Here is a 26,706-nt window from a genome sequence, read left to right as displayed (position 1 = left end):
TCAATGATCTGTTTGGTTGTTACATAAAAGCATAACCTTTAAAAAAAAAAAAAACAGGAAAATTTAACTTTGCATAAGCTCTGCACGTAATCAGAACAACTGCTTTTACTTATGTTTACTGTTCGTCTTGTCAGCCCTAGCAGTGCCCTGTTGAGAGGCCTCCTGGTGTCAAGTGCACTCTCTTTCTTCAATATGAAAAGGAATTTGTGTTTGTAATGAATACTCATACGATAAATGCGACTCATATGATCTGTGTTCCACAGATGAAACAATGATTTTTAGCCTCACAAAAGGAGTACTGTTAGAATTAATGTGCAGGGAATCCATGGTGGCACATTCAGAGTCTATCTCATCAAAGGAGCCAATGGGCGCCCTTCTGCCCAAATTGATGGAGTGGCTTTCATTTACCCCAGCAGTGAATTTGTTTCCTACCCAGCCAGACCTAATACTTTTTGACACAAATAGATGGGAGGATCAGTCCATTAATGCAGAAGATTTAGTAGCTATTTGGTGAGTTTTTGCCATCTTTGACATTTCAGAATGGAGCTTAATGATGCAGCAGTTTAGCATAAACAACCTGACTGTATGGGGACATTTCTTTTCCTCTTTCTGCTACCTTCTCCTCCAGGCTTGGCATTCTTGGTGTGTATGTGACTTGGGACAGTAGGGTCCCTTTTCAGGTGCACCTACAGGCTCTGCTGCTGCTGCTAAGCTTTCTTTGTGAGGCAGGAGCTCTACAAGGGCACAGGTTAGTTTTTCAGAGCTTAAAATAATCCTGTTTCCCTGGTTCCTCAGAATATGTTGTGTTTAAATATATAAGAAAAAAAAACTAAAAAAAAAAAAATTACACACTTTAATAGAAATACTTTTCCTTCATTAAATTAAATCTCTAAAGCCCAATAGCATTTTCAGTGCTTATATGAAAATGCCAGTGGGGATTTGAGATTAAAAGCGGTATTTTTGTACAAGTCAATGAAGATCTCAATAGGAAAGAACACTCTTCAAATATAAATTCCTCCAGTATCGAGAAAGACAGATTTTCTACTTAGGTCCTTGATAATGCTTCTCCCAGCCTTGTTATGAAATTCTGTTTTCACATATCTGATATAAGGCTGTTACACATTAGCTCTCCATTTAATGAAATCTTATTAACGGTGCCTTTTTTATTATAGAGATATGCCAAGCTACTCAGATTTAATTCATGTTTAATGGTAAACATGAGGTGCTGTGACCCATTTGTATGCAGCTCAGGCTCTCTATTTCTATCCAAAAAAGTAGTAAATTTCATGTTAGAAATAAAAGCATAATATATCCACTGCTGACTTACTGGTATCATCTGGACATCATGAAAGGCCACTATATGTGTGTGATCCACAGCCAGATAAGTAGAAAAGGAATAGATTATGAAAACAAAATATTTAAGAAAGCCATATTTTTCTTCTCCCTCTGAAGCCTTCTGTCTATTCAAGTAAATAAAACCTTCAAGTCTGCATTTTTGTAGATAAAATACAGAGCGATCGAGGTGCAGATTTTGGAAAAGTGCTTTCCAAATTTTCCCAGTAAAGACAAAAGCGTGCATGAGTTGTTTTCAGTAATAAATGCATGCAGATGTAAAGTTCTTTTCCATTCAAGTATCGCAAAGTGATGTATAAAAAAGAAAAAAAAAACACCAAAAAACAGGTAATTGTCACTAGTGTTATTAAGTGGGGCAAAGTTAATTGCAAAACTAGAGAGGCATAAAAGGACTGTAGGTACCTACAGTTAGTACTTGTACCAAGGGACTTCCCATATTTTGGGCAAGACTGTTGAGCCTGTAAGTACTGAACAGAAATGGGTGTTGTTGCCACTGTGCTTTTACTGATGCGGTGTTAGTTTATTTTGGCTCCCTTCCATTCAGCACAGTTTGAAAACGTTTGCTGAAAGTAGTGGGAGAAAGAGGTGCATGTGGATTTCTGGGGGACTTGGCCAAAAGGAGAACTCTGGTTGCCTGTGGATGCAGGCATCTCCTGAACGAGGTGACAACTGGATGCAGTTTTTGAAGATCTAAACTTTGGGCTTAAATAGGATTTCGGTTACTTTAGTTGCTAAATCTGCTTTTGGATTTATTCTTGAGTGTCTTTTGAAAGGTTACTCATCAGTTCAGTGGAAGACCAACAAAAAGAACACAGGATTTCTGACTTCATTCCTCATATTTCAGACAGTGCTACCTCACATCCTTGATAGAGGACAACGACCTTCAAAAAGTTTTCCATTATTTTTGAAGCTGTCTGAAAATTGGGACAGTGGTTTGGGTTCAGCTTTGACAACTTCTGAAAAATCTCTTTAGGGTATAGTCCTAAATGTCAGTTTAGACATGTCTGATCTGAGAGAAAGCTGTGGGGTTTTTTGTTGTTGGCTTTTGTTTGTTTGTTTTCTGCCATTATTTGAAAATCTGCTTGAACTTAATGTCACAAATCTTATTTTTCCTTTTCTGCCTTGGAAACAAAACTGCTTAAATTCACTTTGACTCATGCCTGCTGTCTGTATGGTAATACTTCTAGAACCTATCTTCCTTCCCATTAGCCACAGTTATTATAATCAATTGATCAGGAATGCAAAGATAAAGCAAATTAGGAGTAATCTATTCTCTGTTTCTCCTAAATAAGTTCATAAACTCAGAAGGCAGTCATTGCAAGTGCTGACCTAAATTTTCATTCATATTAAGCTTTTCTGTCATTTACTGGTAGTTTCTAATGAAAAGGGCCATCAGGATTAAGTCTATCAGTTGCTGCTGTTGTTTTTCTACTTGTCTGGAGTATCTCTATTCATTTTTCTTCAGTTTGAAATCGCTCCACATATCTCAGGTGTTTTTTAATGGGAGAAGAGTGGGTAATGTAGCTTCTGCCAGAGATGTGGGTCAGACCAAGCAGGGTCTCCTCACAGCCTGGTGGGATGGAGATGGGGGAAGATGGGATGCAGGTGTTTTGCTGGCAGTTACGCAGGTGATTTAGCAGCCTGAATTGGGTAAGCTGTTTAACCCACTTGAATTCATCACTTGAATGGGCTTGAAATTACTTTTCTTTTACTGACAAAAGGCTGCTTGAAAAACACCCCTGCTATAGCCTGAGGGATATTTGGGAAGGATTGTACCTCTTCTGCAATTGGGGGACACTTAGCACGAACAGGCACGCGTGTGGTCGTGTTGTGTTCACCGATTTGTAACTCAAGGAGGAACCCCAAGGCTGACTGTTTGCTCTGAAATCTACCTTTGATAAAGGCAGGTAGTGCTGGATTCCAGGTCCGTTGAAAGCCATTAGCATTCTCCTGCTGTATTACATGCAGATTTTCCTGGCTCACAAGAATAGCATTACATGGAGTATGCATCCTATATCAGCAAAAGAAATGCATGCATGCAGAGCTATAGCCAGGGTTTATAAGGCTTACTAGAAGATATATGAACAACTCCCTCCTCCACCTCCTCTGTCCTTATTTTCAGCTGACATTTCCCCTGGCTGTGTTTTCCCTTCCTCACTCTTCTGTCCTTTCAACAGATTGGGGTGAGAAGGGTTGTTTTTACTTTAACTTAAAATCAGCAGTACAGTCTTTGATCTGTCACTATGCAGTATTGGCTGACCTTTGGGCCATCTGATCATGTGTGGGGCAACTCCAAGCTCTGTTCTGTAGCCCTGGCTCAGGAATGCAAATGCCAGGTGGCAAAGATCCTTTTGCTGAGGGGACATGGATACAGCCCCCATTCAAACAGAAATAGCCGAGCAGCCAAAATTGTATCAAATGACATACTCTTCCATGTTGAAAATTCCCCTATATTTGTCCAGGAACTTCTGTGCCATACGTCTATAAACTGAGTCTCTTTGTTCACCAGTGTTATTTGGCTTTGTATGGGTTGGTGTAAAGGTGTAAGGGGGAGGGCTAATCCTCTTTGCCCCTTTTACTTAATTTGGGTCTTCCCATTCAAATCAGAAAAAAAAAAAATTAGAAATGCTTCTGCAGATGCAGCAAGATGCCTGCAGAGAAAAACTTATTGCTTATTGACAGAGGAGCCTTTTCCAATACAGTTGGTCACTGAGTTTGGTTGTCCAAATGCAGTCTTATTTTACAGTCCCAGTGACTGTCTGGTTGGTTGCCAACAGTGTACACTAAGTGGGACACCACCTCCAAAATCCTGTGTGGTGGGGTACTTGCTAAGGCTAAACACATCAAAGAAACATCAGTGCTTCTGGACACGTTTTCACTGCAGTCATTGCCACTTTGTTTTGAAAAGCTGTTGCTGGCTTCAGCCACCTTTGCTGCTTTAGAGATTCCCAAATAGGCGGTATCAAATGAAGGTGAAGCCTAGAGTAAAACTGTGTCTTGCTGAATACCAGATCATTTTCAGGACAATGGTAAGGCAATTGAAAATAATACTCTGTGAATGAGGGTGTTCTGCGTGAATCCTTTTCTAGAATCCAACCTGCATTAGAACGTCTGTACAAGATAAAGATGAGGCTGTGGGTAGCAGAGTTTATGAGCTGAGAGCTTGAAGTGACACGGTCAGATCGCACAGCAGATAATGCATAGATGGCATGATGATTGACGTGGTCTGAAGCCTCAAAGACCTGAATGAGGTTGGATGATACATGTGGGCAGGGAGGTTACTTAAAGTTCTTTGAAGTGATTTTCTTCCTCTTTTCTCCATTTCTGTGGGTCTTGTAGGGTTTGCATAGCATGTGTAGCTGGCACCCTTTGTAGTGTTGGATGGATGAATATATCAAAAATGAATCAGAAGCAACAAAGTCCTAGGCTTTATGCTTCTTTGGCATTGAGTAGCACATCAAGTTCAAGCTACTTAATTAAAGAGCAGTAAACAACATGTCAGTGTTGATGGAAGGAAGGACACCATCACAGGATGTGGCATCCCTCTGTGATATCAATTACTGTCTGAATGTTTTTTTTCTCCTCTTAATTTTTTAAAGTAAATATCCCCATTCTGCATACTGACTCACATTTTGTATTGATGAGAAATATAAGGCTTTAAAAAAACAATTGCACTGTCGCCTCATTACTATGAAAAATCCATTACACGGAAGTCATTTGTCAAAGCCAACTGTTTAGTTGCTATAATTTACATATTTATCAAGTTTGATTGGAATGTAATGACTTTGACTTTCTTTATTTTTTTAACCTTTCTAGCCCTCTTTCCATGATGAGGGCATTTCTTTTTTTTTTTTCCTTCATGGAAAAGGGCAAAATATAATTCAATTTACATTCATTAATAAATATATGTATTAGGTTTCAAATTTCAATATTTTATGTTGGAAATGAGTTACATTTCCATGTTCTTACATATAAATTGATGTGGGGGTCTTACCAATCCATGAAGCTTTTGTGCCTACCAAGGGATCTGGCTGGCAAAGAATAGACAGCGCAATGCTCTGTAAATGAGATAATGAGTGTCAAGATATGCAGTTAATATTGGATCTCCATAATTCTAGTAGTTGAAGGATCAGACACGCATGGGTTTCCAGCATAATCACATGATTTATTATGGATGATTACTTTCATTTGCATCCAATGCTGGGAGGTTTGTGACAGAGCACCAACTAGAGGCATTATATTCCCTTGAATACAGGTCTGGAGACCTACGGGACTGCTGAGGACACTGATCCACACAAGCATCTTACACCCCAGTGAGCTGTTACAGGACAGACAGGCAGAGGTGACGAGAGCTTGCTGTAGCAGGTGATACTGGGAGTTGTTAAAGCTGAGCAATGTGGCACTGCTTGTTTGCAACTGGCCTCAAGTGAAGAAATCTCTTCCCCCTGCTATAGAAAAGGCTAGAAGATATGATGCACTGGCTGTGAGAATAACAAGTGAAGAGCAGAATGCCAGCTCTTATCTGAGCATTGAAACTGTCTCTATAAAAAGATCATCAGGACATGAGAATTGAGCATATCTGTGGTGTGCCTGCATAATATAGGAGTTCATTTGAAGGGGTTACCTAGTTCCTCTGGAATATTCCACTGTCTGAGCAAAAGCAAAAACAGGGCATGCAAAATTAAGGCATTTTAGAAAATATGAACACCAACAGAAGAGGCAAGTGAGAAATAGATTGAAATTCTGCAAAGGAAATTGCTGGATGAATACCAAGGAAAATATCCTCGGGTGAGACAATGGAATCATTTTCTGTAGAAATTGGGTGCTTGCCAGATGAGGATGGTCTCGATGGGCTTGAAAGGTCCTCACCGGATCAAATGTAAAAGAGAATACAGATATTTTGGTGACTAACTTTGAGACATAGTGAATATGAAGCAGCAGGTGGTCAGGCACAGATATAACCAATGTGACAAAAAATGATCTGCTACAGGAGCTGTGGCATCCAGTTCGTCAGCCCCTTTTCTGTCCTCTGCTGCTTCACAGCATCTCCCACTTGACATTCCAATCTTTGACGTGTCCCATCCTTTAAATAAATGATGACTGAGAGTGATCCCCTTGAGCTTCAACTTGGAGTGTGTTTTTATTAATTTATTTCTTGCTGTGCTAGAATTCTCCCCCTCCACTTTTAAAAGCTCCTTTGACTTTAATTAAAATTCTCCATAGGCTTATTGCCTTGAGAGAGGGAGAGACGGTGCATATGTATAGATTGGTTTTAACAGTTTGCTGACTAGCTATGTGGTACAAAGCTTGCACAGACTTCCAGTGTGTATGTGTATGCAGACAACAAAATGATTTTTCACATGTGCGCTATGCTGTCTATTTGACTTTACTCCCGAAACTTATTGCTAATTAATACTGGGACAGAAAGCACAATTAGAATAACTGAACTATTGAATTGTTTGAGTTGGAAGGGGCCCTTAAAGGCCATCTGGTCCAATTCCTCTGCAGCGAACAGGGACACACAGAGCTCCATCAGGTGCTCAGAGTCCCCTTCAGCCTGACTTTGAATGTCCCAAGGACAGGGCATCCAACACTGCTCTGGGCAGTTAGGATTGGTAGGCACTTGTGCTTTTGAAGTTAATGGGCTGCATGCAGAGAATTCTGCCTGTGTGAGGAACTGTTCTTAGTTTGCAGAAAGACAGGGCACAGATGTAGCAGGTTGGTGTAGACTGCTAGAAGATTCTGTGTGTCCAGGTAGAATTTAAACATTTTGGTTTTGTAACAGAGAGGAAGAAGTCATTTAATAGTCTGTGAATCAAAATGGTGGCTTAATTCTTGGTCCTTAATGAGGAGCAAATGTGCCCACCCTCTGGGCATGCATCTCACCATTTTTCTATGAAGGAAAGGACAAGAATGTGGCAGAACTTTATCCTGCCAGGCCAAAGAACAGATGGTACAGGCTAAGTACTCCTGTGCGTGCAAGAGAACTGGTAACTCAAGTTCTCATGAGTGAGGAGCTGCTTTCCACCCCATCTTTACCTTCCCCCTTACATTAAAACGGGCTGTTTTTTTATCCTAATTTGAAACCAATGTCTAAGATTACAGTAAAGACAAGATTGTTTCTGGGCTGCTTTAGGGACATGTATGAGTGTTTTGCCTTGTGGTGAGCTGAGGGCTGTCTGCATCCCCCATTTTGCTGAGGTGCTTTGAAATTTAAATTGGATATATAAGCCCCTCTGCTGAGCACCTTAATTTTTTTGGTGCTACATGCTCAGGTCTGAATTGTAATTTCAGGCAAGCGGAGAATGTGAAAAGAGAGGCATCTTTCCTGTCTCGCAGACTCAAGGCTCTCTCTGAAGGCAGCGTTGTTGCTTCTTGGAGGTCAGTGTCACGTTCCAAGGAGCAGTGTTCTTCATGAATCTCATTTCAGCAGGTTGCTTTTTATTGACTGCAAGCTCAGCTACCAAAGAACATACTGTCATAGTTCAATAAAGGCCAAAACCTTTTGCAGAACACCTTATACGTCCTGCCTGGGATCACTGCTTTCAAGTCAGGCCTTGCACACAGAAGACTTTGTTCTTCTTAACCCTGTCAGTTCCTCACCTTCTTCCCAGGGTGGGTCTGATGCAGCAAAAAGAAAAATAAGAAAAAAAACCAAAACACCTCCTGTGTCTCTGTAATTAAGCACCAAGTGTCCCCACGCCTTTATAACTGGTATTTTGGGAAGAATAAGTGAGAATGGCTCACAATGTTCATATCAGTGTCTGAGAGGTACAATATAGGAGGTGAATACAGTGGCAGCATTGGTTGCATTGCAGTGTGCTTTGCTGATTTCAGCCTTTGCTGGCAGGCGAAGGAAACCTTGATTGTTTTTCCCTTCTTTTCCTCCCAGAATGAGCCACACCTTACTTAGAACAAAATAGCTGTGTAGATATCTACGCAGCTTTGTCTACCACTTCATGCTTCTCCACTCTTTTTTTTCCCCGCTCCTCTTCCTGTTGAGGTCTTGGCCGTTTCTTAAGGGAAGAGTGAGGCATAGCCCCAGTGGGGTATTATCCAGGCACATCTTTCCTGATCTCCACCTGCTGGTCGTGCAGTTAGTCTATTCTCTAATACTTTATTCATTGGCCTTGTGAGATTAGAGGTGCCGGACTAGGAGATTCTGAAGTTGCATCTTCAAACAGCTGTAGATAGCCTCTTCAGCACTCCCTTTTATTTTACTTTATTTATTTTAAGGTTCCGTGGTGCAAGGATGTGGCTCTGCATCTAGAAACTTAGAAGAATTCTGTATAAAGCTGTACTGGGGCTCTCAGTCCTCTTTTGTGGATGTTTATGCTCTTTTTTTTTTTTAATATGGAAAAATCTAAGCACTGAAGTTAATCACAGGCAAATCCACAGCAAAACTGGAACAAAGGTGTCCTGGCTGCTCCTGTAACTGCTGGACCACTCTGTGAGTGGTTGGTAATTCCCTCTTTGCTATCTTGGCTGAAATTCTGACATAAATTATTCCCTTATCTTTCAGCCCATGCATACTTGTAGCAAACAAACATAGCCTTAGCTCTCTCCACTGGAGAGAGCTGATAGAGAATTGCTTTATAACACGCCCTAGCAGTATCTTTTGAATCCCTGGATTTTAAAGACAAACTAAAAAGATACCGATGTAACTGTAGTACTGAAGGTGGAAATGTCTTCCATCTGAATATTTTATTTCTAGCCCTTTGTAGAGAGTGAAAGCTGCTGGGACAGGGAGCGTTTCTAGAGGGAAGATAGCTGTGAAAGGACAGAACAAGATAGGTACCAGTTAGCACTGATTCCTTCCCTAAAGATGAGCCTGCATCTGTGGCTACAGGCAGCTCCTTGGTGTTTCTACCTCTCCTCGCTAACGTGGGGTTGTGGAGTTCAGTTAAGAGAAGTTTGTGGAACAGCTGTAGGTCTTTATGCTGTCCTTCGTGATAACTGGAGAAGCGCTGCTACATATGTAAGATGCTGTTTTTCTATCTGCATCTGCTGTAACATATTTAAAAAGAGATAAGTGGGATGTGTTTTGGTTTGTTCAGCTTGCAGTACGATACCCACCACTGCAAGAAAAAGAATGTATTGCAGATCAGCATCCATACATTCAAATACAGATGGGTGTGTTCTGATGCTACAGAATAGCACTGAAAGGCACCCAAGTAAAATGAAGACATTTAGAAAGGCTAGAGTGAATTTTTTTTCCTGCTGGTAAACTTTATTTTCTTGCTCTATACCAGCTGAAGGACACAGACGTTTTGTGGGATTTGGGGAATGATTTCTGGGGTTCTGGGATTAGGCATCAAATTTAACAAGATGATATATAGCTTTGAGGAGACACATTTGATGTACCACTTAGCTTTCCCATAATTTACTGCCTGCCTGTGGTCTCTGGAGGGCAAGGGGTTTATCTACACTCCAACTTGACTTGATAAATAGCAAAGCAGGAGAGGGAAAAAGAAAGTAGGCTGGGGACCTGCCTGCTAAACTGTTGTGGTATGATGGTGATGCAGGTAGGTGACATTAAATGCTACTGTCTGCATCCTTAATTATGAGTTGTCATCACCTTGGCCATTTGAGGACGATAATGTGCTGTTCATATTCCAGGCTGCTATTCTTATTCATAGAACTGTATGTTCTAACGTTCAAAAGGGTATGTATAATTTAAAGACAAAACCTCAGGTTTTTTTGGGGTTTTTTTTTTTTTTTTTTTTTTTGGAGGAAAGACAATGTGAGTGTACCTTGGCTGGTTTTGCATGTGGTTAATTTTCCTGCCTCAGAAGGGTGGCAAGCCGGCAGTATCAGACCAAATAGAAAAATGATTGCTTCCAAAACTTAATGGAGATTAAAAACAAACAAGGGGGACTGTGAGGTAAGGAGAATCTTGCCCCACAATCATTTGCCATTTCTGATTTGCAAATAGCTCTGCAGTGTCATTTGATCAGTGCTTCAGAACAATTTTACCAGGAGACACTTCTGGCCTTTTCCTTTACAGTCATATCCCTTTGCTGGGCTATTAGGTTGAAAATGCAGTCAAGTATTAACATCGAAACTGTTTATGTAACCTCCCGCTGCATGGAACCCCTCCAAAATACCTTGCAGTTGAGGGAGGGAAGGGGAAGGAAAGGATGAAAAGCAAAAGCTGGATGGAAATAGTACCTGCTCTGGGATTTAAATAGGTCAACTCATTTCAGTAAGTAGAAGTTAGGCTGTTGATATATGACCGTCTAGTTAAGCTGTCATTGACGTTCACTTAGCTGCATTTCAGCAGGGGTTGCTGGCCGTTAAAGAGACCTGAAAGATGATGTTACAGAGGACCTGAAGGAGGAACAAAGAACTAGCTAGGCAAGGAGATCATTCACTTATTATACCTTCAGATTCCTGGTGGCACTGAATGTGCTGATAACTTGTTCAGCATCTACTTTCGGAACACTCTGAGCCTCTCATTCGTACTCCGCCCCTGTGTTTGTCCCTATAGGATGCTCGTGGATAGCACAATCCTAAATGCTCCTTTTTCCCTTTTGGTTGGAGTAGTTTTAATTTGCTTTAAGCAGGAACAAACCCAAATCTCATGGCCTCTGAATAAGGAGCAGTTACGGAAGGGAAATACAGTGAATGTCTTAATCCTGTGTCACCCTGTCTTTGAGACAGTGTGCTACATTAAATTGATTTTGCAAATGAAAGCTAAAAGCTAAGCAAAAGCCCCCAATCTATTTTGCCTAAAGATGATTTTACTGCTCTTTATGTTTCCCTAAATGACAAACCAATTTGTTACCTGCCTACATAAACATTTGCCTATATTAGCACCAGAAATGTTTTATTTTTATTAGCCCAAACTTTATCTTTTTATGAAGACACAAGGGCCCAGTAAAATTAGTGTGCAAATATAATACCCAATTTGCATTTTTCTATGGTCAGCAGAAAAGCTGAGCAAAATCAATTTGATATTAGGTCAGCATATACATCAATAAAGCATACACGCACACAGGACCATTGTAATGGTTCCTGTAATTTCTACGCTGCCAGAGTAGAGAGATTAAATAATATTAAATGCTCCAAAATAGCTTTGCTTTTAAGAGGGATGTAAAACGAGAAAGAAGAGAGACTTTGGTATAAAATGGGCAATAAAGGATAATAGTTGCACAATCTCCAACTTTAAAACATTGTGACAATGATCTCAGAAGCAGGCTTCCTGCTAAAAGGCCCCAGTTCAGCAAAGCTCTTTTGCCAACACTTACATTTAAGCCCATTTTTAAACACAATAGAAGTCTGTCAAACTAAATCATGTATTTAAGCACCTGACAGAGTCAGGGCCAGAGCCTGAATGAAAATCTGGAACTTGAGAGGATTGGATCCAGGTTTGAGCATGCCATGCAAGACCGTTGCTGGGTAGAATTCAGGCACAAGTGGGGCTTTGTTGAACAAAACTCCTCTGTGCTCTAGATGGGACTACCTAAACATGGTGGAAGGTGAAGAGAGGAGGCAGTAAGGGCGCCTCATTGAGGTACTTCCCCTGCACAGAGCTGACCTCCCGTGGGGTCTTCTGCAAGGTGCTTGGGATCCCGCCTATGCCCCTTCCAGGAAAAAGGGACTCAGAATAGACATCTGACTTTCAGAAATTATAATGCAGTCGTTGCTTATTTCTGTGGTACAAAAGGCACTCATTTTACCTGCTTAGTTTCTTTGCGCAGCCTATGTGAGGCTTAAGAAAGAGGATGTTGGGAAGTGGTCTGCAATCCAACTATAAGCAGGCAAGAAGAGCTTGTGTTTATTTGACTCCACCTTGTCCAGTGGGATTTGGTAGGGACCAAAAATGACATTCTTTTACAACGTGTGTTGCTGAGATGTGCACTCCTACTTGAAATGACATTTGTGACCAGAAGTAACAAAAACAAATGGTATTAGGCGCTAATCTGTTCCCTCGGGAAAAGCCAGAGTACAGTAAATGCTGCTTGGATTTGATTTGCTAAAGCGGTTTAACGTGGCAGAGGCTTAGACAGCCAGGACAGCAACGACATCAGTGTTTGCTTTCAACGCAGATGTTGTAGCTCTGTTGGACACAGACAAGCCGAGACAGCTCAGGGAAGTGTAATGCAATAGAGTTCTTTTCATTTCCTCTGTGGAGCCTTCAGCTCACGGGGTTTCGAATACAAAATGCTGGCAACAGCCCGCCTCATACTGCAAAACACCTGAGAAAGGAAGGCAGTGTGGAATTTGTTTTGCCAGTAGATGCAGAGGCAAATTGTTTAGGTCCCAGTAAAATTCTTCAGGTAAGGCAAATATAGTTAATGGGGACTGTAGTGGTAGACTTCAGATAGGAAGGAAAACATTTAGCTGAGTCTTCAACATACCTGCTAGAAGAAAGAGTAGAAAATAATTCCAGAAATCGATACATATTTTTTCCTTGGAAAATTTTTTACATCCAATATTTTCAAAGATTCATTGCTATGGCAGCTGTAGGGGCATGAGGTACCACAACAAAATACATTCTCTCCATTTGTGAAGCTGGAGAATTCATGGCTAAGTGGGTTGTGCCTGTCTGTAGTTTGTTTCCGCGTCTACTGAGAAAAGCTACACATCTAACCTTTTTTATTGCAAATTCCATTGGTCTCTTCCATCCTGATGTAGAAAAGATGCATTTTCAGTTGAATGTTAAAATGTGAGATAGTGATTTGTAGCTGTATGTATTGCTGGTTTTACTGGGTTGGCCTTGGCTGGCTGCCATACTCCCACCCAGCCGCACTGAGTGGGATGGGAGAAAATGAGATGAAAAACCTTGTGGGTTGAGATAGCGATAGGGATATCACTTACCTATTACTCTCATAAGCAAATAAATTTGACTGGGAAGAAAATTAGTTTAACTTACTGCCAGTTGAAATAATCTCAGGTAGTGAGAAACCAAGACTAAAATTAAAACGCCTCATCTTCTCTAGAAAACTCCTCGTCACCATAGGCTTCCTTTCCTGCTCATTAAAGTTGGTTTGCTGATGCATCTCCTTCCTCCCACACTGCTCAGTGTTAATGTGAACGACGTGGAGTGGTCATCAACTCGTAGCTGATGGCGTTGTGTTCCTTTTTACTGCCTCCCACCTTTTTTTCCTGCAGACAGAATTGACCCCACATCTGCTATGTTTGTCAGAGACATTCTTTCTTATATTTCTTTGCCTCTGGGGCTCCGAAATGCCAGAGTGGTGAAGTTGGAGTATGAAAGAATGAATGACTGGTTAAGTTGTGGGGTGAGCAGCTGTTGAACATTTAGAAGGGCTAAGGAAATAAATGCCCTATAGAGATGTGTTGTCCCATTGCCTCCAGAGAACAATCTAAACCAACCAAAAATGTATTGATTATTTCTGTGATTTTGTTAGACGTGAAAGCTGAGAAAACTGAGATGAGAGAGCTGAACGTCTATAAGAACCAGGAATTATTTTTTTTAACAGAAAAACAACCAACCAAAACGCTCCCAGGTGATCTCAGTCTCCAAATATCTTCCTATGTTTGGATATGCGTGTAATGCACATACCTAATTTAATATATTTTTTTAAAGCCTGGATTTAGTTTTCAGTTGCCTTTCAATGTAAAAACTATTTCACGGCAGAGATTTAAATTGAATCCTGCTGTGTTTAGTACTTCCCCTGCTGTGTGTGTTCAGATCTAGGAAAGATACTAACTGAGGTCCTGACCTCTTACGGTCCTTGAAGTCCCCAAAACCACTTTGAAGAGGTGTAATTTTTATTTCCTGTTTGTTGAATGCTGTCACTGCACAAACAGGGAACACACTGTGTGACCCAACCGGTTTACAGCTAAGCAAATGGCCAAAGCAGTGCAGTTTAAAGACGGGGAGGGAGGGATGAAGTGCTCCATTAGCCACCTTTTATGGTCCACCTCAGAGGTCCTTGCTATTTAATGTAACAGGGCAAGTCATTTCCTTAACACAATTCATGTAGTTATTGTCTCACCACAGTTTACTTCTGATCTCTTTTCCATACTTCGATATTTCTGAGTATCTCTTTTCCTCAGAGCAGATGAGGACCCAAACAGGAGACAAAAGAGCCCGCAGAGCAAAGCCCATGATAATGAATGTCGTTGGTTAGCACTTCACCATGGTTTGGTGCTGCTAAGGCTTGCATCAGGGTGCAATTGGCTTTACAGTGTGAATGGACCCCCCCCCCCCCACTGTTCTTGCTGCCCCAGGGGGATATTTATTTATCACAAGTGAGAGAGCAATTACAGTGCAGTTAAACTCCCTGTAGTAAATCTTGGTTTTTAAAAAGAGAGCTAACTTTGTTGTTGCAGGTTTGGCTGTGTGTCATTAGATTTGCAGCCCTCGTGCAGTCTGCTGCTGTGGCCTGGTGCGGAGACCCAGTGATGCTGCCTACTTTAATTATAGATTGTGCTTATTTATAATGCATGACCAATTTTAATAAAAGGATATGCTTTAATATTAATGTTCCTTTGTGTCCTACATATGGAACCCAGTTTAAGGATCTTTTGTCTCTCTTTTTCCTTCTGCCACCTGCCACTCTGCTGCAGTGAACCTGCGCCCAGGTGCTGAACAGAAAGTGGTGTTCATCACTGCACGAGTCCATCCTGGGGAAACGCCTTCTTCCTTCGTGTGCCAAGGTGAGTGCCTACAACATCATGGTTTTGTAAGAAAAGGAAATACCAGATCGGGTTTCCTACAGATTCCCTTGCTGGATTTGCCTAATTTTGTTGGTCTGATAGAAGGCTGAGTTCACACGATGTTTTTTTTTTGTTTGTTTGTTTTCCCATAATGAAGATAATAGGGAGTCTCTCACCTCTACCCATAAATTAGTGAGATGATATCAATCCTGAGACTTGTGAATGTTTGCCGAATTTGGTCGAAACTGAACAGTGGGCTCTGAGATTATTCAGGATTATTTGACAGTTAAAGATCCATACGTGTAATACAATGGCATAAAGGCTCCTTCCTATAGGAAAAAAGGATGAAAAAATTCCAGGAGTGGTTCTCAGTAAAGTGCTTATTTTTTTCACTATCTACTATCTTCAGCATCTTTTCCGCTGTGAAGCAATGGCTCTGGTTTTCCAGTGTAATTCTAAGAGGCCTCTATTTGTCTGAAGCTGCTGCTCTGAGAAGCACAGATCCCAGTGGCTGACAGCTGTTCCCTGCACAAAGCATTCCTGCTAAAAATAGAAAGCAAATTACCCAGCTCGTATTTATAAAGAGCTGTAAATCCCAGGCTTGTGGGTACAAATAAATAAATAATCCTGGCATGTGTTCGTATAACTTCATTGTATAGGCCTGAAATATTGTACTTATGGTATGTGACTTTTCACGGTGGTAAATTGTTGGTGGTGTAAATCAATGCAACTTCCCTGAAACCAAGGGAATGTGCTAATTTACTACATCAGCTCGGATATGGCCCTGCCTAGCCAATGAGTTGCATCAATCAAGCTTACGCAGAGCTTATTACATTGGCTGCTCGTAATGCTGCAGATTGGTTTGCAACTGGTCCTGTTGGTACCTCAGTAGGAAAAGTCTGGCATGGCCTCATGGTGTTCTCTGTATGTTTCTCATATTGGCCAAGTCCCATATCTGGCATCTCTCTGAGGCAGAAGGTCAACAGCTGTCACTTTTGCTGTCCTAGCCTGATGGGCAAAGGGAGTATCGAGCCTCTTCTCTCCCACCCGTGAGTAGCAAAGGTAAAACACTTCCTGTAAGAGAACAGACCTCCATAGCGAGAACAGGGAAACTCAGTGAGTTTTCCATCTCCTGTGGTAGCATAGTCAATATAGAACATTATAGTACACATGGTGTTTGTTAATGAATATGGGTTTTTAATTGGATGCTTTGATTCTGTTCATGGCTGTTGGCAGAACCCTGTGAAATGAGGGCTGAGGCATGCTGCTGAGGTGGTATTTTGTAAATGATATTATTTTGATAATGGAGACTTTATACAAAAATGGGGGGGGGGTGTGAAAAAGCGGGTAGCAAATTTAGCTTGATGAAACAACTGGATGGAAGTCATGCTCTGATTGCCTCAGAAAAACTTTGCGTTTTGCAGGAAAATTAAACCAAAAAGGGAGGGGGAAAATAAGAAAAAAGGAGGGGTCAGTCTTGGAGAAGCACATCAGAAACTTGCTGTGACTGCAGTTATAATGCACGCTTCACTCACTTGGAAATGCACGGATCTGAAGGCACTGAACTCCGCTGTGCATCGAGCCATTCTGCCCAGTGCAGATGAAGCTGCCTTGTGTGTATAATTAGTGTCAAGACAAGTAGAAATGGCAAACATTTCAAGGCTGTTGCTGCGTTGTTTCTAGCATTGCCAGATGTGAAATTGGGTGCTTGCTCCATCTTTGGAAACTTTTGCGTGGGAGGGTCAAAAGAAGGGATGAAAAGGATCCCTCGGGCAGTCAAGTGAAGGCATAATAAGGAATTTTATTTCTGGAGTCCTGGGAGGAATTTTGGCAGAGTTAGATATTGCAGATTTAATATCCAAATGCAAGCCCAGTCTGTGTGTATGGAACATGTCAGGATTTTTTTTTCCTCGGTAGAGAGATTTCTTCTCGAATGCTTGATTATGCTCACCACCTGAAGTATTAAGATATGGAAGCTAATCCCAAAGATTCCCCAGGTGCAAGCAGCATCTTATATATGGAAGAGCAGTATTTTGACTGCCTGGGCCTGGATAATCAGCCAACAGAGGAATCAGTGATAAGTTACAAGTTTTCATTTTTCATTCTTCTATTTTGTTCTGAATATTTTATTCAGTTCTGGGTCTGTCATCTTCTTTAAGGCACTAAGCTCGTAACTAACTCCTTACCTGTCTCCGGGCTTGCTGCATCTCTTCCTGCTCTCTAGTGTAACACAAGCACCAACTTCCTAGGGCCCGACACCAGTATACTCTTAGAGCTTCCACTATCTGGTTAGGTGAGACGTCCTGAGAAGAAAGTTATATAACCTTGATGCATCAGTATGTACTTGGTCTTGACTTTGGATCTTTTGTCTTCCACCTTATGAAGATGTGGAAAACCTAAACAAGAATATTTGTGTACCTGTGGGAAAAGACCATAAATGCTTCTCTCCCTTCAGAGCTTTATTGTTTGGGTCATCCCTCTTCATACTCCATACTGAAGAATCCACCATAAACTGGGATTTTGATGAAAATGCTCCTTATTCATGTAGACGTGAGAGCATTGTAAACTCAGATGCAAATGTTGTTCTCCTTTCTGCTGTGGAGTGCTAGCAGCAGTAGCCAGACTTCCCTAGAATCATTAAACACCTCGTCCAGCAGTTAAAAACAAGTGCCATAATATTTCACACGTGGTGCAGCTGCTGAGCTGTAGCTCTCTTCATTAAAAGGCAGACAAAACCCCAAAGGGCCTCTTCACAGAAAGATGGATTACGAACCTTTTGTTTCTGTTTTGGTCTTTTAAGAGTTATTACAATGCTTCAGGTCAGCCTTTTTAGAACATTTTTCTGATAGTTTTTAACTGCTTGTTGTGAAGTTCGAGGTCAGAGATGGAGAGTTAGCCAACAGAGAATGCATCGCATGAGTACCCTTTACATCCAAGGCTTGGACAGTGCTGTCCTCCTCAGGCTGTGACAGTCATCGTGAGCATTGATGCTTGTCATGTTTGGGGATGAGTAAGTAGGAACAGGGTCTCGGATGAAGAGGGCTCTGTTTTCAGTTTACTCTTATGAACATTTTCTAACAGACTGGAATCACTGCTGCTACTGCAGAGTTTTTATCGTTTAAAAAAATAAAAGTGAGAATTCATTTTACAACCTGAATTCATCTCTTGTGGGCTGTTCAGATTTCTGAGAGGTTTTTCTGAAGTTATGGTTTTGGATCTTTTTTTTTTTGTACCTCTCTTAAAAAGTGAAACAGCAGTTCTCCCCCACTGGCCTTCCCTCTCCAAAGAAAAAAAAAGAAAACCAAACAGTATTCTTGTTTCAGAAAATATTTTATTAAAATATATATATATATATATACTACTTACTGTCTTAGTTTCACATTGACTTCTAGGACAGGCAAATACTTCTTACAGATGGGACCAAATATCAGATAATGCCTATATGCACATGCAATATGCACGTGTGCGTGCAAAATCTGTGTACAAGTTCCCACCCTCTAGAAGTTGATGTTGAGGCAGCTTTCAAAAAGCTTGAATTTAATCTAAGATCTGGCAACAAGAGTATTTTTTCCAGTGTTCTTAGTCTTATTTTCCTTCCTTTGCCTGCTAGATTTTGTGGGAGGCAACAAATGCATGTGGAGTGTTGTAGGTTTGTTGGCTAGCATGTTGAAATTTGTCCTGTATGCTTTGGGTTTTACCAGCATATTTGCAAGTCTAGCACCTGCAGCTCTAGCATCTCTAGATGTACTTAGGCATGGACTGTCCTCATAGACTCAGCATCTTCTGTTAGAAAGGGAGCTATTGTCTTCATAATAGGTTTGCTAGTGTGATGTCCATGATGCCATTTAAATGCAGTAATAAAGTATGGTCCTGTAGCATTTACTCTAAATAAAGTTTGCTGAGCTGGGAGCCCAGAGTGGAAAACCTAGTGCTATAGAGATGAGAGAGGGATCCCACAGCTGGGTTTGCAGATGCAGAGCATCTTGTACTAAATGCAATTTGACCTGAAGCTGACCTTGAAGATTATGGGCCGAACAGGGAGCAGCCATTAAAAAGAGAATGCAAGGAAAACAGGCACCTGGGACTCTTATCCATAAGAAATGGAGCAAAAATGACTTTTCAATCAATCTCTTTTCATTACCGCTGTTTAAATGGATGCTCCCTCTAGCTTCAGCTTAAATCAGATGATATGAAATGAAAAACCAGACTACACTGGTCAATGTCTTTTGGTTTTCAGTTAACATTCTCTGGCTGTTTTTAGCCCCCGCTCTCTTCCCACTAGAGGGCAGGAAAAAAACACCTGACAACATTGGTACAAATTTTAATCCTAAAGTTTAGCAGTGGGATAGAAAGGGGAAGACTATATGAAAACAAGGTTTCCACCAACTGTCTCTGCTGTTGTATAATAGCTCATCAGGTTAGTGGGTTATTAAGCTTGTTCTCTACATGACTAAGGTGATATTTCTCCCTTCGTGTGCTACAAAGGATTTTATTTCAGGACAGATTCAAGATGTCCTCTTATTTATTTGTTTATATATATTCTCGGAGGATCCCGGAAAGAATTAATAAAAGAGTAAAGTTGCTGCAACAGAACTGGGGCTTCCCTTCCTCCCTTCCTTCCTTTTCCCCTTGTGGCAAACACATGTTGCAAATGTGTAGAGTCATTCAGGAACCTGTTGCTTGTGCTTGGGATTTCTGCTGGATTTTGTCATTCATTATGAAGAAATAAGAGAAATAAGCTGTGCCTGGGTTAAAAGTTGCTTTTCTGCTTCCTTCACTAAGCATAAATCTTAGAACATTAAGAGTGTGATAGCTGAAAGACAGGACAGGGCATGTTTTAAATACAAGAGTATATGCAGCTAATGAAGCCTTTGCATGTGAAAAGAACCTTTCTGAATTAACACAGGTGATTATCCTCTAGAAACTGATAAGCAAGATTAATTTCACCTAGAAGAAATGGAACTGTGTTCTATAGGTATTGGTAATAGAATGCTTTGGTTCTAGCAGTTGTGCTGGAGGAAAACACTGAGCCCAAAAGGTGCCTTTTGTGGTAGTGATGGGATCCTCAGGGGCTTGAAGGCATTGTCTGTTGGACTTCACCTCAGACTGAATTTGTGTTGGAACAAGTGCTTGCTTTGTGTCAGTTCTAACCTCATTCTAGGTACTTTATTTGTTGTACTTTTCCTTCTAGCAAGCTAAATCTTCATTTCTCAGCTGTATTTCCTAGCATAGGAGGAAAAAAAAACCCAAACAAACATAGAATTCCATAGAATACATGAATCTTATATAAACATGTTAGTCATATTAATGCCAGGTTTCAGTTCTGTCTTCTCTGCTAAATGAAAGAGGCTGGAAGCAAACACTTATACTATGCTGGTTACCTCTAGGCTCAAAGAAGTGAATATTTCCATATGTATCACAACGTAGCTTGTGATTCATCTCTGGGTGCAGGAGGGCGCTCTGCCCTGGCCACGCAGCAGCTCTCAGACACAAGACTGCCCTTTGTGATACCATTGCCAGTATTTCAGTTTGACTGCATTTCTGTTACTGAAGAGAATGAAACTAAATAGAAGCTCCTCTTTAAGGGGCTTCATACAGTCTTCCTGCCACAAAAGTATGAAAATGCTGAGCTTCCATTCCTGTTCAGTATTCACTTGTACCCCTTGCAAACCTCCTCTCCCACCTGCAATTCATAGGAAAATGCATCTGCCATTTCTGCCATTGCAGAGTGCCATCTCAGAGGTGACTGCTCTTGGTTAAGAAAAAAAAACAAACAACTCTTCCTATGAAATGAATGACATCCTGTGTACATAATTTTGCATATGTTGTGGTGGTAGTGGATGGGAGCACTCTGTTCATTTAGCCACAGCTTAGCACTTACAAGCAATGAGGGAGCATGGCAAACAGAAGCTGCAGTTCATAGTCTCTTTTATAAGGGTTCAGGAAACCTAATGATGAGAAGCAGACAAAGACAACAGAATTCAACAGCCCAACCATAAAATGAGCTGCAGGGCTCTCTTAAAGTTGCTAGACTGCATTCATCCTTCTCACTAAGACTTTTTTTTTTCCTTTAAGTGCACAGCTCCTAAGCTTTAATACAAAGGGAAACACTCTCCTTGACTTCTAAAGCAACATGAAAAACACTATTGTCTGTCCCTTGTAAATCTCCTGGATGGGATTTTAGTGTGAAGTATCCCAGGGGAGAGAGGTTGTTCTGAGACTATAAAGCGTCCCTATTGGAGTAACGGAAATAAAAGCTCCTCTTAAAAATGTTGATGTAAATAGGCCATAAGAAGAATTTCTGTTACCCAAAGCGACACTAGGTATTACAGGATAGCACATTCTGAATCAAATTGCTGTGGTGTCAGGCAGGCGTGAGAGGTTACACAACTGGTTTCCTGAGCTGGAGGAAATCTATAATGAGGTTAAATTTTTCTGCCTCTGTAGTTTTGTTATTCACTCTTACTGTTCACTTTTGGTATCCCTTCAGCAGTAGTGGGACTATAAAGCTGGGCTCAGCAGACAGGTTCACGCCGTAAGCCTAGACCCGCGTGCTCACTTTGCATCTTCCATAGAAGGAGTGGACCAGTCTTAACTCCTCATCCCTAGGACAACAAGGTCAGCTTTGCCTACCCAGCTAAGAAATGTCAAGTGGTTTTGTTTGATTCAGTTTGCTCTTTGCCCAGGGCAGGCATTTGACTACCTCTGCTTAACTAATCCTCTTTACAGTAATCAGAGTTAAAGGAGTCCTTGGTCTTCAAGAGAGAATTGAGAAAGGCTTCACTGCACAACAGCAGGCAAATTTGCTTTGTCTCCGGGTGGGATTGCCCAATTAATCTCTTAAACACACTGGTTTTGCAATGTTTTTTCACTGCTCATACTTGTGACTAACCTTGAAGATCATTTCTTCCCACCCCTGACCAATCTGCCTCTAAGCCAGAGCATGTCATCTTTGTAACAGTACACTGTGGCACTTTGTTGGTGTCTGAGGGCAGGAAAAAGAGAAAATATTGATATAGCTGAACTCCATGGTCACTTAGCTTCCCATGGTGTGGTCTGTTTTTCATCTGGGAACTGCAATCCAGGTGGATTTTGAAGATGTTTGTCTCTTCCCAGTTATCCGTTAGGTTGAGGCTGTTTTACAGCTCTGAATAGCAGTGGGCAGCATGTGATGCTCTTTTGGGGAGTGGTATTATGCTCATGTTGTATTGCTTCTCTGGGCCTCAGTGAGAGAGCAGGCCTGCAGGAGGTACTAGGTGCATTGCTTGTGGCCAAGACCATCCAGTGCACTGTGCATATAGCTTTCCCCTAGGAGCCTGACTTCACTGGGTCACATGGTGCTGGATGATCAGGTGCTAGTGGAGAAATCTTGAAGTCCTGCCCAAGTGGAGTTAAACAAGAGCATGAATATGCAAAAATCAGAACAGCGCTGTAAAAAAACAAGTTGGGTGTTGTCTTTAGATCCCACCTGAGTGGCTCTGTTGTCAATGAGAAAGCAATGGCTCTTAGTGAGTAATTGTCATTAATTTCAAGGAGTCTGTGCTGTGAGCTGAAGCCCCTTCTGCAAGGGCAACAGTGAGATATGTACTGATCAAGCTGCAGGTGTTGTAGCAGCATGTCAGGTTTCACAATTAGCTCTCCTCTTGTTTTCACACTTTTCTTTAAGCCTTTTCTTTCTTCTTCAGTAGCATCCAAGCTCTTCCTCACAACTGATATTAATCTTGCTAGTCTATCGTTTCCAGCCTTGTCTTCTGACCCTTTGTTCTTTGCCTGCCCTGGCTCAGTTCAACTGAATTGATTTTTGTTTTCATTTTGTTTTCAGTTCCTTTGTCTCAGACATGCCCTGTGCTTGCCTTCCTTCTCCTTTTGCCACTGCAGTAGCTGCTGCTCTGAGGAGCCTGCATTCATGTGTGGCTAGGACTTGGCTGCTGAAAACTTTTCTTTGACATGAGGGCACCTGGGTGAAATTCTTCCTCTGCCCCTGAACAGGTTGCTCACCTGTTTTGTGTGTGTCAAAGTATTGTGTACACGTTTATAAAGAATCTCCTTGACTTCTGCCGCTTAAATCTCCTTTTGAGGGCAAGTAGAAGGGACTCATGATGAAAGCAAGTTCCTCCCTGAGAGAACAGCACTTTAGAGGTCATCTTTGCTCTTTCAATGTGGCCCTGGTTTGCACTCTAAGGATTGAGAGAAGGGGGTAACAGGGCATATGTTCCAGCCAAAAGTAGACATACATGCTTACCAATCCTGCTCAGTGTTATCTCAAAAGAAATATAATTGTGCAAGTTGCTTTGATGGATAATACTTGGATAAAATTCTATTAAATGCTTTATGGACAAGGAATCAGAATGTGGGTTTGGGATCACAAAATCTTAGAATCACCAAGGTTGTAAAAGACCTCCAAGATCATCTGGTTCAACCATCCACCTACCACCAGTGTTTCCCCACTAAACCATGCCTGAATGTTTCTTGAATACCTCCAGGGGCAGTGACTCAACCACCTCCCTGAAAGTCACCTTTTCCAGGAAAACTGGCACCTTGGTGATAGGAATGGCTGCTGAGTAACCATTTCCAGGTGTGCCCCATAGTTCCAAGCTCAAGGGTCTGATATTTTATTACATGTTCAGCAAGGGGTAATACAACCTTGGTACTCATCCATCCTCTGACATGGAGATGAGTTTTAATCTTTGCTTTTTCTGTATGCAGTAGATAATTGGAGATGGCTGAAAAGCTAGTTAATTTTTTTTTGATACCACAGTTTTTCAAAGAAGGCTTAATTAGTAATGCTGTGAAAACTCATGTTTGTGTTTCTGTTGTATTTTTGTATCTTGTATTCTTGTCTCCCTTTCCACATTTTTGTCACTTTATCACTGAGGGAAGAAAATATGAAGGGGAGAGGGGTTGGGAAGGGAAAGAAAGGAAAAAATCAACTATTGATTTGTTTTCACAGTTAAAAAAGGGAAGAAAGAAAAAATGTGTAGGACTTCTTTATGACAAAAAAAATTCCTTCCAAAGTTAGAAGAAAAACTCAATTTTGAGCCAGCAGACAAAATATTAAAAAAGCTGAGTCCTGCCTTATGTTATGATCAAACATAAGCCAGGTTTTTTGTGTGACTGCAGAACAGATATGGCACAGATAATAACAGCATGGCAAGTCATGACACCAAAGTGAGAACAGGAGGATGCAGGTTCCTTGCTGCGGAACAAGCCAGTCAGCCCTTTTGAGCTTTGAGCAAAACCTGGTCTAGTGTGAGGTGTCCCTGCCTATAGTAGGGGAGTTGGAACTCGATGATCTTAAAGGTCCCTTCCAACCCAAACCATTCTATGATCTGTCAGATGGTGGCAGAATTGAAGACTGGAGCTGCAAAATGCCTTCTCCCAAGAGATGATAGAAGAGTACCATCTTTTTAAAGTTATGTCTGTCTTCTTCTGGGGAGGAGTGGGGAGTAGTAAGCTCTGCTCTCCTGGGTCAGAACTGGAATCCCTTGGAAATTAACCTGTAATTCACTGCAGGCAGGCTGGCTGCCCTGCACTGGATCCGTCAGCTGAGGAGTGACTCCTGTAAGTGGCTTTGAAATAAACCTTTACTCCACAGTGCTCATGTTAGTCTGAGGTCTTAGCTTGCCTGGTGTTTTCAGTGGCACTCCTTCCCTTCTGATTCCTCTGATTTTTTTTTTTCTTTTCTTTCTTGGCGATGTTCCTACTGACCAAAGATAAGAGCAAAATAATACCTTGATGTTAGTTTATGTGGTCACAGTGCTGCCAGAGACTAAACCCATTGCTGCTAAGTGCTCAGGGAGAGGTTCTGTCTGAGGGCTTGCTGGCACTTGAGAGTTCATTTGCATCGAGGCAGGCTGTGCATGTAGAGTGCGGTAGATTCTTTCTTGAGAAATTCTTATTCTGGAACAGGAGCATCTTATTATTCCTACTTAGTTTAATACGCTTCAAAGTAGATTCTGCAATAAAAATGTCTCTAAACAGAATTCCTAAGGAAATGTTTTCTTCTTGAAGGAGTAACAACAAAGCTCCTCAGTGCTTAGAGAAGCCCTGAAAGTTATATCTTGCTAACTTCTTCCCTAGTGCTCTTCAGATGGAAATGTGTTCTCCTTACCTGCCTGGAGAATTTTACCTCTTCATGCAGAGATGCTCGTGGCAGACCTACTCATGTGAGGACAGCTTGCTCTCTGAACATTCCATCTTCATTGTTAATTACCATCACCTTCAGGATATTCAGTGCAGCTTCATTTTTCACAGCAAGGCTTTCTTTGGAGGGGAAGTGGGGGCTTACAACTTATTCTGCTGCTTAGCAGCCAGGAGCTCATCTTAGTTGATAGAGAGTGGTCCTCATTTATTTCTGTAGAGCTTATTCTTGCCTGGATACCGTGCACTGTAAATAAAAAGAGATCCCTCTCCACTGGTGAGGGGTAAAGCAAAGCTGTTGCAGCGTTGTTGTTTTTTTCATGTAGAGATATGGTTGCTTTTGTTTTTTTTTAATAAAGATTAAAAAAAAAAATCACAGAAAAAAAGCTTTTTCTTCCTGGAGCCTGGTGTAAGCAGCTACCCAACAAGTCCCCTCCAGCAGCTCTGGAAGCAGCCTGAGGATGTACATCTTTCATCTTGAATTCAAGGCGAGAAAATTCAGATGCAGCCAGCGATTTCTTAGCCATCCTATCTTCCCAGAGGATTAGGATTTTGTTGAATAAATCTCTCTCTTGTTTTTTTCCTTCAGTCCGGTCAGCTCATGAGTCACCCAGAAGTAGTGTTCAGATATTTCACGCAGTCCCTGCTTTCATTGTCTGCAGAGACTGAAGTTACAGACTTCGCCATGCACGTAAGACTTATGTTTCATTTCAGTTTAGATTGGAATTGCTGTGCCTACCACCGACTCACGTGTATCAAGGGGGAAATGTGTGCAGGCCTACTTTTCTCTCACGGTCGGTTTGTTTTACCTGTGTGCCACTTCCAGATGCTTTTCTGTGGTGCAACCCCAGTGCTGGCGCTAGCTCCAGGGGGAAGGTAGCCATCTCTTGCAAAGAGCAATGTCAGCTGTGATGCTGATTCCCCTCTCGTGTTTCTTGTGACCAGAAGCAACCACAGGAAAGTGTAAAGTAGCTCTTGATTGAATCAGCAGGGCTTCTCTTTTTGTTTTTGGAATTTAATAGCTGTCCGTTTTAGAGGTACTGCTTCATTGGGTGACAAGAGAACTGCACAGTGCCTGCGGACTTTGTTCTGCCCCACTTTACTTCAGGAGTCTTACAAGTGACTTTGCCTGGGTGGAAACATAGGGGCTGCCTTGCACCTTTTTAGTTGTTTTTTTTTTTTTTTTTTTATAGAAGGACTGGAAAATCAAATAACAGTGAAGCAGTATGCACTGCAAACCTAGTAGAGTGGAAATCAATGAGGCAACCAAAAGGTGCTGTTATAGATGACGTAGTGTAAGTATTCACGTATCAACAGTAACAGAAAGTGATCACTTATCCCTAGAGGGGGAAGGAGGGCAAAAAACCTTACAGGTTTTCTGTGAAGGAGGGCTGTCATCATTAGAAGCTGGAGAATGTATTATTGTGCTATCTTTGTACGTGAATCACAAGGCAGTAGCTCCAGTAGAGGCCAGGACCTGGGGGTTCAGTCCTGAGGAGTGAACTCTTAGGCTCTACACTTCAGCTGAGGAGGCTGAATCTCTGAGCTGGAGCAAGAAGCAAGATGCACTGTGTGCTCCTA

The 26,706-nt window shown here is 41.5% G+C and overlaps 1 protein-coding gene across 1 annotated transcript in view; it reads left to right on the top strand.

The window, feature by feature from the left end:
* Positions 1-26,706, top strand: part of BEND5 (BEN domain containing 5) — an 840,137-nt gene that overhangs the window by 621,507 nt on the left and 191,924 nt on the right. Inside the window, exon 7 of the mRNA XM_001235270.7 lies at positions 14,896-14,985. Within this exon, the coding sequence (XP_001235271.5) occupies positions 14,896-14,985 (90 nt within the window). The remainder of the gene's footprint in view (positions 1-14,895; positions 14,986-26,706) is intronic.

Source organism: Gallus gallus, chromosome 8, assembly GCF_016699485.2.
Source record: "Gallus gallus isolate bGalGal1 chromosome 8, bGalGal1.mat.broiler.GRCg7b, whole genome shotgun sequence".
Taxonomy (NCBI): domain Eukaryota; kingdom Metazoa; phylum Chordata; class Aves; order Galliformes; family Phasianidae; genus Gallus; species Gallus gallus.
The sequence above is the reverse complement of the archived record's forward strand: the minus strand, read 5'-3'. Positions and strand labels throughout refer to the sequence as shown.